The sequence below is a fragment of the Carcharhinus amblyrhynchos genome, unplaced genomic scaffold (genome assembly GCF_965287045.1).
Source record: "Carcharhinus amblyrhynchos unplaced genomic scaffold, sCarAmb.v2.hapA chromosome_280, whole genome shotgun sequence".
Taxonomy (NCBI): Eukaryota; Metazoa; Chordata; class Chondrichthyes; order Carcharhiniformes; family Carcharhinidae; genus Carcharhinus; species Carcharhinus amblyrhynchos.
In genome coordinates this window covers 80001-94618 of record NW_027650020.1, presented here as the reverse complement: position 1 = coordinate 94618, position 14618 = coordinate 80001, and the positions used below count along the sequence as shown (strand labels likewise).

General features: G+C 52.5%; 1 protein-coding gene across 1 annotated transcript; it reads right to left on the bottom strand.

The window, feature by feature from the left end:
- Positions 1-2917: 2917 nt before the first annotated feature.
- On the bottom strand, positions 2918-10144 carry LOC145338993 (immunoglobulin lambda-1 light chain-like). Its single transcript, XM_080183414.1, has 3 exons — positions 10070-10144; positions 8482-8835; positions 2918-3261 (listed from the first exon to the last, which is right to left on the bottom strand). The coding sequence occupies exons 1-3, from the start codon at positions 10113-10115 to the stop codon at positions 2918-2920; spliced, it is 744 nt and encodes a 247-aa protein (XP_080039540.1). The 5' UTR covers positions 10116-10144.
- Positions 10145-14618: the final 4474 nt, after the last annotated feature.

The following is a 14618-nucleotide window of genomic DNA, read 5'->3' as shown; positions in this document are numbered from 1 at the left end:
GAGGGGGATTGAATATAAAAGTAGGGAGGTCTTGCTGCGGCTGTATAGGGCGTTGGTGAGGCCGCAGCTGGAGTACTGTGTGCAGTTTTGGGCGCCGTACTTACGCAAGGATATTTTGGCCTTGGAGGGAGTGCAGAGGAGGTTTACTAGGCTGATACCGGAGTTGAGGGGGTTGAGCTATGAGGAGAGGCTGAATAAACTAGGCTTGTACTCGTTAGAGTTTAGAAGAATGAGAGGGGAGATCTCATTGAGACGTATAAGATGATGAATGGGATGGATAGGATAGAGGTGGAGAGACTCTTCCTGCTCAAAAAGGACAGTAGGACTAGGGGGCACAGCCTCAAGATAAAGGGGGGGCGGTTTAGAACGGAGTTGAGGAGGAACTTCTTCACTCAAAGGGTGGTGAATCCCTGGAATTCTCTGCCTGTTGAAGTGGTGGAGGCTGCCTCGCTAAATATTTTTAAGACGCGGGTTGATGGGTTTTTGATAAGAGAGGGGATTAAGGGTTATGGGGAGAGGGCGGGAAAGTGGAACTGAGACACGACAGATCAGCCATGATCTTATTGAATGGCGGGGCAGGCTCGAAGGGCCAGATGGCCTACTCCTGCTCCTATTTCTTATGTTCTTATGATTGATGAGGGTAGGGTGGTTGATGTTGTCTACATGGACTTCAGTAAGGCCTTTGACAAGATCCCTCACGGCAGACTGGCGCAGAAGGTGAAGTCGCACGGGATCAGAGGTGAACTGGCAGGGTGGATATAAAACTGTCTCGGTCAGAGAATCTTACTGTGTTTACCCCAGTCCAACGCCGGCATCTCCACATCAGTCAGAGAAGGCAGAGGGTGGCAGTGGAAGGGTGTGTTTCTGAATGGAGGGCTGTGACAAGTGGGGTTCCTCAGGGATCAGTGCTGGGACCTTTGCTGTTTGTAATATATATCAATGATTTCGAGGAAAATGTAACTGGATTGATTAGTAAATTTGTGGATGATACAAAGGTTGGTGGATTTGCGGATAGCGATGGGGACCATCAGAGGATACAGCAGGATATAGATCAGCTGGAGACTTGGGCGGAGAGACAGCAGATGGAGTTTAATCCAGCAAATGTGAGGGAATGCATTTTGGAGGGTCTAATACAGAAAGGAAATATACAGCAAATGGCAGAACCCTTAACAGTATTGATAGGTAGAGGGATCTGGGCGTACAGGTACACAGAGTATTGATAGGCAGAGTGATCCGGGCGTTCAGGTACACAGAGTATTGATAGGCAGAGGGATCTGGGCGTACAGGTACACAGGTTACTGAAAATGGCAATGCAGGTGGAGAAGCTAGTCAGGAAGGCATACGGCAATGCTTGCCTTCACCTGCCAGGGCACTGAGTTTAAAAATTGGCAAGTCACGTTGCAGCTTTATAGAACCTTAGTGAGGCCGCACTTGGAATATAGAGTTCAATTCTGGGTCACCCACACTACCAGAAGGATGTGGAGGCTTTGGAGAGGGGACAGAAAAGATTTACCAGGATGTTTGCCCTGGTATGGAGGGCATTAGCTATGGGGAGAGGTTGGAGAAACTTGGTTTGTTCTCACTGGAGGTTGAGGGGGGACCTGATAGAAGTCTACAAGATGATGAGGGACAGAGTGGATAGTCAGAAGCTTTTCCCCCCCAGGGTGGAAGAGTCAATTACTGGGGGGGGCACAGGTTTAAGGTGCGAGGGGCAAGGTTTAAAGGAGATGAAGATTTTTTACACAGAGGGTGGTGGGTGCCTGGAACTCGCTGCCGGGAGCGGGAGCGGATACGATAGTGAGTTTTAAGGGGCATCGGGACAAATCCATGAACAGGATGGGAATAGAGGGATACGGTCCCCGGAAGGGGAGGGGGTTTTAGTTCAGTTGGGGGGCAGTGTGGTCAGTGCAGGCCTGGAAAGGCCTGTTCCTGTGCTGGAATTTTCTTTGTTCTTTGATTCTGTTTTGGTCGGAATAACAGCAAAATGGACTATTATTTAAATGGTAAAAAATTGCAGCATGCTGCTGTGCAGAGGGATCTGGGTGACCTAGTGCATGATTCCCAAGGAGTTGGTTTGCAGGAGGGAACGGAGGAGGGAAATGGAATTTTTGTCCTCCGTTGCGAGGGGGATGGAGTTTAAAAACAGCGAGGTTATGTCGCAGCTGATAAGGTGCTGGTGAGGACACACCTGGAGTTACTGTGTCCAGTTTTGGTCTCTGTACTTGAGAAAGGATAGACTGGCACTGGAGGGGGTGCAGAGGGAGATTCACTAGGTTGATTCCAGAGGGTTGGATGATGAGGAGAGACTGGGGCTAGACTCATTGGAACTCAGAAGAATGAGGGGGAGATCTTATAGAAAGATATAAGATGATGAAGGGAAGGGATAAGATAGAAACAGGGGAGTTGTTTCCACTGGGGGGTGAAACTAGAACTAGGGGGCATGGCCCCAAAATAAGGGGGAGCAGATTTAGGACTGAGTTGAGGAGGAAGTTCTTCACTCAAAGGGTTGTGAATCTGTGGAATCCAGTTGAGGTTAAATATATTTCAGTCACGGGTGGATAGGTTTCTGATAGACAGGGGGATTAAGGGGAGGAAGCGGGAATGTGGGACCGATCCACTATCAGATCAGCCACGATCTTATTGAACGGCGGAGCAGGCCCGAAGGCCTAGATGGCCTACTCCTGCTCCTAGTCCTTAGGCTCTCAAGAGCTTAGTAACGCTGGAAAGACTTGACACGGAGTTAGAGAGGGGTTCAAAAGGTTTATTGAAGGTACCATCCACCGGAAACAAGTCAGGCCGCGCTGTGAGGAGGAGGAGGGAGGAGTTAGCTCCGAGCTAAGGTTGCCGGGGGAGCTCCTGAGCCTCAGCGTTTCTCCTCCCCTCCCCTCCCCTCCCCTCCCCTCCCCTCCGTAGGCCCTCACCGGATCTCGCAGCCTTCCCGCCCAACGGTCCGGACGATGGGCCCCCGGCTGGACTCGTGCTGGAGCTGGCAGGAGTAACGGGCATGGCTGCCCCACTGCCCGGCGGGGAGAGTCAGGTAGGTGCTCCAGCGGTAGGTGCCGTCCTCGGCCCTGGTGGCTTCCGCCGCGCCGGCGCTCAGCCCGCCCGCTGCCTCCTCCTCGTCCAGGAACCAGCGGGCGCGCACGTGCCCCGGGTAGAATCCCTCCGCCAGGCAGCTGAGGGTGACGCTGCCTCCGGCCTGGGCCAGCTCCTCGGACGACGGGGGGTACAGGTGGACGGACGGTGCCGAAATCTGGCGGCCTGTTGAGATGGAGAGAGAGAGAGGAGGTGTTATCCAACCCGACGCAAACGTGGGCAACTGTGGCACCCCAGCCTAGGATTAAACAGTTCCCCCCACCCCGATTAATTCACATCATTGTCCCAGCGCGATATGGAGACCGGGCACTGTACCCGGCGCGATACAGAGACCGGGCACTGTACCCAGCGCGATACGGAGACGGGGCGCTGTACCCAGCGCGATACGGAGACCGGGAACTGTACCCAGCGCGATACGGAGACGGGGCGCTGTACCCAGCGCGATACAGAGACCGGGCACTGTACCCGGCGCGATACAGAGACCGAGCACTGTACCCAGCGCGATACGGAGACCGGGCACTGTACCCGGCGCAATACGGAGACCGGGAACTGTACCCGGTGCGATACGGAGACCGGGAACTGTACCCAGCGCGATACGGAGACCGGGAACTGTACCCAGCGCGATACGGAGACCGGGAACTGTACCCAGCGCGATACGGAGACCGGGAACTGTACCCAGCGCGATACGGAGACCGGGAACTGTACCCGGCGCGATACAGAGACCGGGAACTGTACCCAGCGCAATACGGAGACCAGGCACTGTACCCAGCGCGATACGGAGACCGGGAACTGTACCCAGCGCGATACGGAGACCGGGAACTGTACCCAGCGCGATACGGAGACCGGGAACTGTACCCAGCGCGATACGGAGACCGGGAACTGTACCCAGCGCGATACGGAGACCGGGAACTGTACCCAGCGCGATACGGAGACCGGGAACTGTACCCAGCGCGATACGGAGACCGGGAACTGTACCCTGCGCGATACGGAGACCGGGCACTGTACCCGGCGCGATACGGAGACAGGGCACTGTACCCGGCGCGATACGGAGACCGGGCACTGTACCCGGCGCGATACGGAGACCGGGCACTGTACCCAGCGCGATACGGAGACAGGGCACTGTACCCGGCGCGATACGGAGACCGGGCACTGTACCCAGCGCGATACGGAGACAGGGAACTGTACCCAGCGCGATACGGAGACCGGGAACTGTACCCAGCGCGATACGGAGACCGGGCACTGTACCCAGCGCGATACGGAGACCGGGCACTGTACCCAGCGCGATACGGAGACGGGGCGCTGTACCCAGCGCGATACGGAGACGGGGCGCTGTACCCAGCGCGATACGGAGACGGGGCGCTGTACCCAGCGCGATACGGAGACGGGGCGCTGTACCCAGCGCGATACGGAGACGGGGCGCTGTACCCAGCGCGATACGGAGACGGGGCGCTGTACCCAGCGCGATACGGAGACGGGGCGCTGTACCCAGCGCGATACGGAGACGGGGCGCTGTACCCAGCGCGATACGGAGACGGGGCGCTGTACCCAGCGCGATACGGAGACCGGGAACTGTACCCGGCGCGATACGGAGACCGGGAACTGTACCCGGCGCGATACGGAGACCGGGAACTGTACCCGGCGCGATACGGAGACCGGGCACTGTACCCGGCGAACCCTGTGCCAATCTTCTGTCTCTTACCCAAAAACTATACCCCCTTATGACTGACCCCTCAACCAAGGGGATCAGCTACTGCCTATGCATCCTATCCATACCCCTTATAATCTTACACGCCCCCATCATGTCCACCCCCCCGCAGCCTTCCCCATTCCAGAGAAAACATTCCCAGCCTATCTAGTCTCTCCTCAAACTCTCCATCCAAAGCAACATCCTGGTGACCCTCCTCTGTACCCCCTCTAGTGCTATCACATCCTGCCTATGGGCTGGCACAGTGGGTTAGCGCTGCTGCCTCACAGCGCCAGGGACCCGGGTTCGATTCCCGGCTCAGCGCACAGTGGGTTAGCGCTGCTGCCTCACAGCGCCAGGGACCCGGGTTCGATTCCCGGCTCAGCGCACAGTGGGTTAGCGCTGCTGCCTCACAGCGCCAGGGACCCGGGTTCGATTCCCGGCTCAGCGCACAGTGGGTTAGCGCTGCTGCCTCACAGCGCCAGGGACCCGGGTTCGATTCCCGGCTCAGCGCACAGTGGGTTAGCGCTGCTGCCTCACAGCGCCAGGGACCCGGGTTCGATTCCCGGCTCAGGTCACTGTCTGTGCGGAGTCTGCACATTCTCCCCATGTCTGTGTGAGTTTCCTCCAGGTGCTCCGGTTTCCTCCCACAGTCTAAAAGAAGTGCTCATGAGGAGGATTGGCCATGCTAAATTGCCCCTTAGTGTCCAAAGATGTGTAGGTTAGGGTGGATTGGCCGTGCTAAATTGTCCCTTAGTGTCCAAAGATGTGTAGGTTAGGGTGGATTGGCCATGCTAAATTGTCCCTTAGTGTCCCAAAGATGTGTAGGTTAGGGTGGATTGGCCGTGCTAAATTGCCCCTTAGTGTCCAAAGATGTGTAGGTTAGGGTGGATTGGCCGTGCTAAATTGCCCCTTAGTGTCCAAAGATGTGTAGGTTAGGGTGGATTGGCCGTGCTAAATTGTCCCTTAGTGTCCAAAGATGTGTAGGTTAGGGTGGATTGGCCGTGCTAAATTGTCCCTTAGTGTCCAAAGATGTGTAGGTTAGGGTGGATTGGCCATGCTAAATTGTCCCTTAGTGTCCAAAGATGTGTAGGTTAGGGTGGATTGGCCATGCTAAATTGTCCCTTAGTGTCCAAAGATGTGTAGGTTAGGGTGGATTGGCCGTGCTAAATTGTCCCTTAGTGTCCAAAGATGTGTAGGTTAGGGTGGATTGGCCATGCTAAATTGTCCCTTAGTGTCCAAAGATGTGTAGGTTAGGGTGGATTGGCCATGCTAAATTGTCCCTTAGTGTCCAAAGATGTGTAGGTTAGGGTGGATTGGCCATGCTAAATTGTCCCTTAGTGTCCAAAGATGTGTAGGTTAGGGTGGATTGGCCGTGCTAAATTGTCCCTTAGTGTCCAAAGATGTGTAGGTTAGGGTGGATTGGCCATGCTAAATTGTCCCTTAGTGTCCAAAGATGTGTAGGTTAGGGTGGATTGGCCGTGCTAAATTGTCCCTTAGTGTCCCAAAGATGTGTAGGTTAGGGGAGGATTTGTGGGGTGAGTGAGTGAGGTTACATGAATAGGGCTGGGAGGGGAAATCAGATGGTCTGTTATCGAGTCAGTGTCAGACCCGATGGGCCCCTATGACCTCCTTCTACACTGTCGGGATTCAACACTTTTTACACCTCAATCACATCCCTCATCACCCTTCCCTGACCTCAAGAAAACAATCCAAGTCTCTCCTTGAGCTCAAATGCTTCCCCAGGTTCTCTATCAGAGAATTGGCCCAGACTCGCTGGGCCAAATGGCCTCCTGCACTCTGCGGATTGTTTGGGGAGACTGGGATTGAATGTTTTCCCAACGTAGATGTTCTGGTTATTGAAGGATTGGTGGGCACAGTGCACAGTGAAGAAGGTTATCTCCAATTGCAAGGGGATCTTGATCGATTGGGCCAGTGGGCTGACGAATGGCGGATGCAGTTTAATTAAATAAATGCGGTTGGTGTCCAGATCACCGACAACCTGTCCTTGTCCCTGTCCCCCCCTTCACGCCGACACTATAGTTAAGAAAGCCCCACCAACGCCTCTACTTTCTCAGAAGACTAAGGAAATTTGGCATGTCCGCTACGGACTCTCCCCAACTTTTACAGATGCCCCATAGAAAGCATTCTTTCTGGTTGGATCACAGCTTGGTCTGGGATCCTGCTCTGCCCAAGACCGCAAGGAACTACAAAAGGGTGGTGAATGTAGCCCCCAATCCCATCACACAAACCAGCCTCCCATCCATTGACTCTGTCTACACTTCCCGCTGCCTCGGGGGGGGGGAAAAGCAGCCGGTATAATTAAGGACCCCCCCCCCCCCACACACACCCCGGACATTCTCTCTTCCACCTTCTTCCGTCGGGAGAAAAGATACAAAAGTCTGAGGTCCCGTACCGACCGACTCAAGAACAGCTTCTTCCCTGCTGCTGTCGGACTTTTGAATGGACCTACCTCGCATTAAGCTGATCTTTCTCTACACCCTCGCTGTGACTGTAACACTACATTCTGCACCCTCTCCTTTCCTTCTCTATGAACGGTATGCTTTGTATAGCGTGCAAGAAACAATACTTCTCACTGTATCCCGATACATGTGACAATAATAAATCAAATCAAAATCTCGCTGTGACTGTAACACTACATTCTGCACCCTCTCCTTTCCATCTCCCCTCTGTACTCTATGAACAGCATGCTTTGTCTGTATAGGGTGCAAGAAACAATACTTTTCACTGTGTCCCAATACATGTGACAATAATAAATCAAATATTAAGTTGATCTTTCTCTGCACCCTCGCTGTGACTGTAACACTACATTCTGCTCCCTCTCCTTTCCTTCTCTATGAACGGTATGCTTTGTATAGTGCGCAAGGAACAATACTTTTCACCGTATCCCGATACATGTGACAATAATAAATCAAATCAAAATCTCGCTGTGACAGTAACACTACATTCTGCACCCTCTCCTTTCCTTCTCTATGATCGGTATGCCTTGTCTGTATAGCGCGCAAGAAACAATACTTTTCACCGTATCCCAATACATGTGACAATAATAAATCAAAGCAAAATCTCGCTGTGACTGTAACACTACATTCTGCACCCTCTCCTTTCCTTCTCTATGAATGGTATGCTTTGTCTGTATAGAAACAATACTTTTCCCTGTATCCCAATACGTGACAATAATAAATCAAATCAAAATCTCGCTGTGACAGTAACACTACATTCTGCACCCTCTCCTTTCCTTCTCTATGATCGGTATGCCTTGTCTGTATAGCGCGCAAGAAACAATACTTTTCACCGTATCCCAATACATGTGACAATAATAAATCAAAGCAAAATCTCGCTGTGACTGTAACACTACATTCTGCACCCTCTCCTTTCCATCTCCCCTCTGTACTCTATGAACAGCATGCTTTGTCTGTATAGCACGCAAGAAACAATACTTTTCACTGTGTCCCAATACATGTGACAATAATAAATCAAATATTAAGTTGATCTTTCTCTACACCCTCGCTGTGACTGTAACACTACATTCTGCACCCTCTCCTTTCCTTCTCTATGAACGGTATGCTTTGTATAGCGCGCAAGAAACAATACTTTTCACCGTATCCCAATACACGTGACAATAATAGATGAAAGTGGATGGAAGAATGACTCTGAATGACAGTAGATTTGCGGTTACTTACTGGGTATGAGTAGGGATACTCCGTCGCCGAAGAAATGCTGGTTGTTGTAATAAACAGCGCAGTAGTAAGCCCCAGTATCTGACTCAGCTACATTACTGATGGTCAGGGTGTAGCTGCTGTTCTTGATGTCGCGGGCAGGCAGGTAACGCTCGGTGATGCCCTGCCCCCGCTGGACGTCTCCGCTGGCCCACAGGGTCAGCACCCACTCAGGCCGCTGCCCCTTCCGCAGCCGGTACCAGAAGCCACCGTAGTCCCCCACGTTGATGCCCCCCACCCGGCAAGACAGGGCGGCTGTCCCCCCCACCTCCACCGAGGCGGACGGGGGCTGCTGGAGAACCGGGTTGGGGGTCACAGCTGGAAGGCGGGAAGGAAGGGAGAGAGGCGTTAGAGTCGTCGCGGTTTTACAGCTCGGAAACAGACCCTTTGGCCCAACTTGTCCATGCCGTCCCCTTCTTTTACATCCCGAAGCTACTCCCAATTGCCCCATATCCCTCTACACCCATCGTACCCCTGTAAATGCTTTTTAAAAGACAAAATTGTACCCGCCACGATGACTGCCTCGAGTTCTATTTATTCACAACAGCTTTTGACACTATTATTCCCACAAAACTGTCGCTGTCAGACTTTTGGGTGGATTTTCCCTGCGTTAAGCTGATCTTTCTCCACACCTTACTTACGGCTGTAGCACTGCACTCTCTCCCTTCTTTCTCTGTGAACGGTATGCTTTGTATAGTGCGCAAGAAACAACATTTTTCACCGTATCCCAATACGTGTGACAATAATAAATCAAATCAAAATCTCGCTGTGACTGTAACACTATATTCTGCATTCTCTCCTTCTCTATGAACAGTATGCTTTGTCCGTATGGTGTGCAAGAAACAATACTTTTCACCGTATCCCGATACATGTGACAATAATAAATCAAATCAAAATCTCGCTGTGACTGTAACACTACATTCTGCACCCTCTCCTTTCCTTCTCTATGAACAGTATGCTTTTGTATAGCGCACAAGAAACAATACTTTTCACCGTATCCCGATACATGTGACAATAATAAATCAAATCAAAATCTCGCTGTGACTGTAACACTATATTCTGCATTCTCTCCTTCTCTATGAACAGTATGCTTTGTCCGTATGGTGTGCAAGAAACAATACTTTTCACCGTATCCCGATACATGTGACAATAATAAATCAAATCAAAATCTCGCTGTGACTGTAACACTACATTCTGCATTCTCTCCTTCTCTATGAACGGTATGCTTCGTCCGTACGATGTGCAAGAAACAATATTTTTCACCGTATCCCAATACATGTGACAATAATAAGTCAAATCAAGATCAAACCAAACCAAACTGAAAATGACCGATTTATGCCTACTCTCCGTTCCCTGTTCGTTAGCCAATCTTCTATCCATGCCAATATCTTACCCCCAACACCACGAGCATTAATTTTCTGCAGTCGCCCTTTGATGTGGCATCCCTTCAAATGCCTTTCAAGCGCGGGGCAGCAGGCGTCCCCTCCCCGCCCCCTTCCCCGACCTCCGAGACGGATGGCGAAATCCAACCGTTGCCCCCAAAGCCACCGACCTGTCAGACACAAGAGGAAGATGATAGTCTCCCACACGACCTCCATCCTTGCTCGCCGTCTTGTCAGGGCACTGGCTGGACGCGCTTCTACCCCGCACACCCGCTGAGGGCTCCTTCTTATTCAGCCCAGAGCCCAGGAGGCTGGGCTTGGCAGTGACGCCAACCTTCGCATCATATCCAAGCGCGACCAATTAGCAGATGCCAGGATGCAGAGGGTCACGTCTCAGATGTTGATTGGCTGGGGGAGGCTTCGGAATGATGTGTGACGATATTGGGGGGGGGGGGGGGGGGGGGTTGTGGGGGAGGGGGGCAAGGGTCGTCTTGAGACGCAGAGAGAGAGAGAGAGTTGTAGACATTGACAACATGGAAACAGGCCCTTCGGCCCAACTTGTCTGAGCCGCCCAGTTTTTAACCATGAAACTTATCCTACCCATAAAATCATAGAAACCCGACAGTGCAGAAGGAGGCCATTTGGCCCATCGGGTTTGCACTGTCCACAATCCCATCTAAGCCCGATTCCCATAACCGCACATATTTACAGCACTAATCCCTCTAACTGACGCATCCCAGGACACCAAGGGGCAATTTAGCACGGCCAATCCACCCTAACCTACACATCTTTGGACACTAAGGGACAATTTAGCACGGCCAATCCACCCTAACCTACACATCTTTGGACACTAAGGGACAATTTAGCACGGCCAATCCACCCTAACCTACACATCTTTGGACACTAAGGGACAATTTAGCATGGCCAATCCACCCTAACCTACACATCTTTGGACACTAAGGGACAATTTAGCACGGCCAATCCACCCTAACCTACACATCTTTGGACACTAAGGGACAATTTAGCATGGCCAATCCACCCTAACCTACACATGTTTGGACACTAAGGGGCAACTTAGCACGGCCAATCCACCCTAACCTGCACATCTTTGGACACTAAGGGACAATTTAGCATGGCCAATCCACCCTAACCTACACAACTTTGGACACTAAGGGACAATTTAGCACGGCCAATCCACCCTAACCTACACATCTTTGGACACTAAGGGACAATTTAGCACGGCCAATCCACCCTAACCTACACATCTTTGGACACTAAGGGACAATTTAGCATGGCCAATCCACCCTAACCTACACATCTTTGGACACTAAGGGGCAATTTAGCACGGCCAATCCACCCTAACCTACACATCTTTGGACACTAAGGGGCAATTTAGCATGGCCAATCCAGCAGGGAGTGATTGTTGGTGGTTAGTTTGTCAATCGAGTTAGTTTGTTCTGATGGTGTCGAGCTTCTTGAGTTTTGTTTGGGGCTGCGCTCATCCAGGGCGAGTGGAGATTGTTGTCGGAGAGGTGCACTCATCCAGGGCGAGGGGAGATTGTTGTTGGAGAGGCGCACTCATCCCGGGCGAGTGGAGATTGTTGTTGGAGAGGCGCACTCATCCAGGGCGAGTGGAGATTGTTGTTAGAGAGGTGCACTCATCCAGGGCGAGTGGAGATTGTTGTTAGAGAGGCGCACTCATCCAGGGCGAGCGGAGATTGTTGTTGGAGAGGTGCACTCATCCAGGGCGAGTGGAGATTGTTGTGGGAGAGGCGCACTCATCCCGGGCGAGTGGAGATTGTTGTTGGAGAGGCGCACTCATCCCGGGCGAGTGGAGATTGTTGTTGGAGAGGCGCACTCATCCCGGGCGAGTGGAGATTGTTGTTGGAGAGGCGCACTCATCCTGGGCGAGCGGAGATTGTTGTTGGAGAGGGGCACTCATCCAGGGCGAGTGGAGATTGTTGTTGGAGAGGCGCACTCATCCAGGCGAGTGGAGATTGTTGTTGGAGAGGCGAACTCATCCAGGGTGAGGGGAGATTGTTGTTGGAGAGGCGAACTCATCCAGGGCGAGGGGAGATTGTTGTTGGAGAGGCGCACTCATCCAGGGTGAGTGGAGATTGTTCCATCACACTCCTGCCTTGTGTCCTTGTAGATTGTGGACAGCAAGCTCGCCAGTTTAACACTTAATGAGATAAATTACAAGGATTGTTTGGGAATGTAAGTCCACTTCCAACTGCCTCCCATTCATAGAAACATTGTCGATATCAGCAAGAGGAGGCCATTTGGCCCTTCGAGCCTGTTCCACCCCTCATCACCATCATGGCTGATCTTCCAGCTCAATAGCCCAATCCTGCTTTCTCCCCACAACCTGTGACCCCCGTTTGCCCCCAAGTGCTCTATCCAACCACCTCTTGAATACATCCAATGATTTGGAATCAACTCCTTCCCGTGGGAATGAATCCCACAGGTTCATCGGGTGAGGAAACGTCTCCTCATCTCCGTCCTAAATGGTCTACCCCCCCCCCCGAAAATCCTCAGACCCCCTGGTTCTGGACTCCCCCCTCCTCCCCACCATCAGGAACATCCTCCCTGCATCTCCCCCTCTCTCCCCCTCTCCAGCCCTGTTAGAATTTGATAAATCTCTGTGAGATTCCCCTCCCGAACTCCAGTGAAAACAATCCTAACCTCGTCAATCTCTCCTCGTACATCCATTCCCCCGGGAATCAGCCCTGGGAAACCCTTCGCCGCCACCCCCTCCAGAGCGAGAACATCCTTCCTCGGAAAAGGAGATCCCAAACTGCCCACAATACTCTCGGTGTGGCCCTCACCGAGGCCCCCTGTCATAATCACAGCAAATTCTTATCTTCTCTCAACACAATCAATAGTTGAACACCTCAGATAGGGTGAAGAGATAGATCCCTAGTTTAAACATTGGAGGGAAAAGTGTAACGCCTCCCTTCGAAGAATTAGACTGGCTTAGAATCCTTTGCAGTGCAGAAGGAGGCCATTCAGCCCATCGAGTCTGTACCGAACACAATCCCATCCCTGCCAAACCGTGCGCATTTGCCTTGCTAATCCCCCTGACGCCAAAGGACAATTTATCACGGCCAATCCACCCTAACCTACACATCTTTGGACACTAAGGGACAATTTAGCATGGCCAATCCACCCTAACCTACACATCTTTGGACACTAAGGGGCAATTTAGCATGGCCAATCCACCCTAACCTACACATCTTTGGGACACTAAGGGACAATTTAGCACGGCCAATCCACCCTAACCTACACATCTTTGGACACTAAGGGACAATTTATCACGGCCAATCCACCCTAACCTACACATCTTTGGACACTAAGGGACAATTTAGCACGGCCAATCCACCCTAACCTACACATCTTTGGACACTAAGGGACAATTTAGCATGGCCAATCCACCCTAACCTACACATCTTTGGACACCAAGGGACAATTTAGCACGGCCAATCCACCCTAACCTACACATCTTTGGACACTAAGGGACAATTTAGCACGGCCAATCCACCCTAACCTACACATCTTTGGACACTAAGGGACAATTTAGCACGGCCAATCCACCCTAACCTACACATCTTTGGACACTAAGGGACAATTTAGCATGGCCACTGCACTTAACCACACGTCTTTTGGACTGTGGGAGGAAACCGGAGCACCCAGAGGAAATCCACGCAGACAGAGGGGAGAAATGTGCAGACTCCATACAGACAGTGACCCGAACCGGGAATCGAACCCGGGTCCCTGGCGCTGTGAGGCAGCAGCGCTAACCCACTGTGCGCTGAGCCGGGAATCGAACCTGGGTCCCTGGCGCTGTGAGGCAGCAGCGCTAACCCACTGTGCGCTGAGCCGGGAATCGAACCCGGGTCCCTGGCGCTGTGAGGCAGCAGCGCTAACCCACTGTGCGCTGAGCCGGGAATCGAACCCGGGTCCCTGGCGCTGTGAGGCAGCGGCGCTAACCCACTGTGCGCTGAGCCGGGAATCGAACCCGGGTCCCTGGCGCTGTGAGGCAGCGGCGCTAACCCACTGTGCGCTGAGCCGGGAATCGAACCCGGGTCCCTGGCGCTGTGAGGCAGCGGCGCTAACCCACTGTGCCACCGTGCCGCCCACTATCCCGTCCACTCCATTTCCGGACGATGGCCAGCGAATGGACTTGCAGTTGGAGTTCCGAGGAAAGCGTGGGGGGGGGATTGGTGGGGAGAGGGGGAGATTGACGTGGCATTGCATTGGGTAGGTGGGCGAAGGAGATGGGAGGTTACGGTCACTGCTTGTCAACAACAGTTGGGCCAACGGTTGGCACCTGTGACAGTTAGCCACGAGGTTTCAGTTCCCCCCTCTGCAGGTATTTATAGGGCGACAGTGTGAGGCAAACAGGAAACATCTGGGTGTTGTGCATATCTGCAAAAGACACAAGACGCCACCCCACACCAACTTGTTTACTGATTGGGTTATCGAGTCTGAGAGTTTTACAGTGAGGACGGAATGGAATATGGACAGGGACAAGTTGAGTTTGCAGAGACCATTAGGAATGGCCTTTCGGATGGCACACTGGCACGGTGGGTTAGCACTGCTGCCTCGCAGCGCCAGGGACCCAGGTTCGATTCCCGGTTCGGGTCACTGTCTGTGTGGAGTCTGCACGTTCTCCCCGTGTCTGCGTGGGTTTCCTCCCACATTCCAAAAATCTACAGG

What these genes read in the sequence shown, in the direction of transcription:
- LOC145338993 (XM_080183414.1), bottom strand. Translation starts at nt 10,115, where the DNA reads ATGGAGGTCGTGTGGGAGACTATCATCTTCCTCTTGTGTCTGACAG. An exon ending in CTTCCTCTTGTGTCTGACAG is followed by an intron (nt 8,836 to 10,069) that starts GTCGGTGGCTTT and finishes CCCGCCTTCCAG; the next exon opens with CTGTGACCCCCAACCCGGTT. An exon ending in AGTATCCCTACTCATACCCA is followed by an intron (nt 3,262 to 8,481) that starts GTAAGTAACCGC and finishes CCATCTCAACAG; the next exon opens with GCCGCCAGATTTCGGCACCG.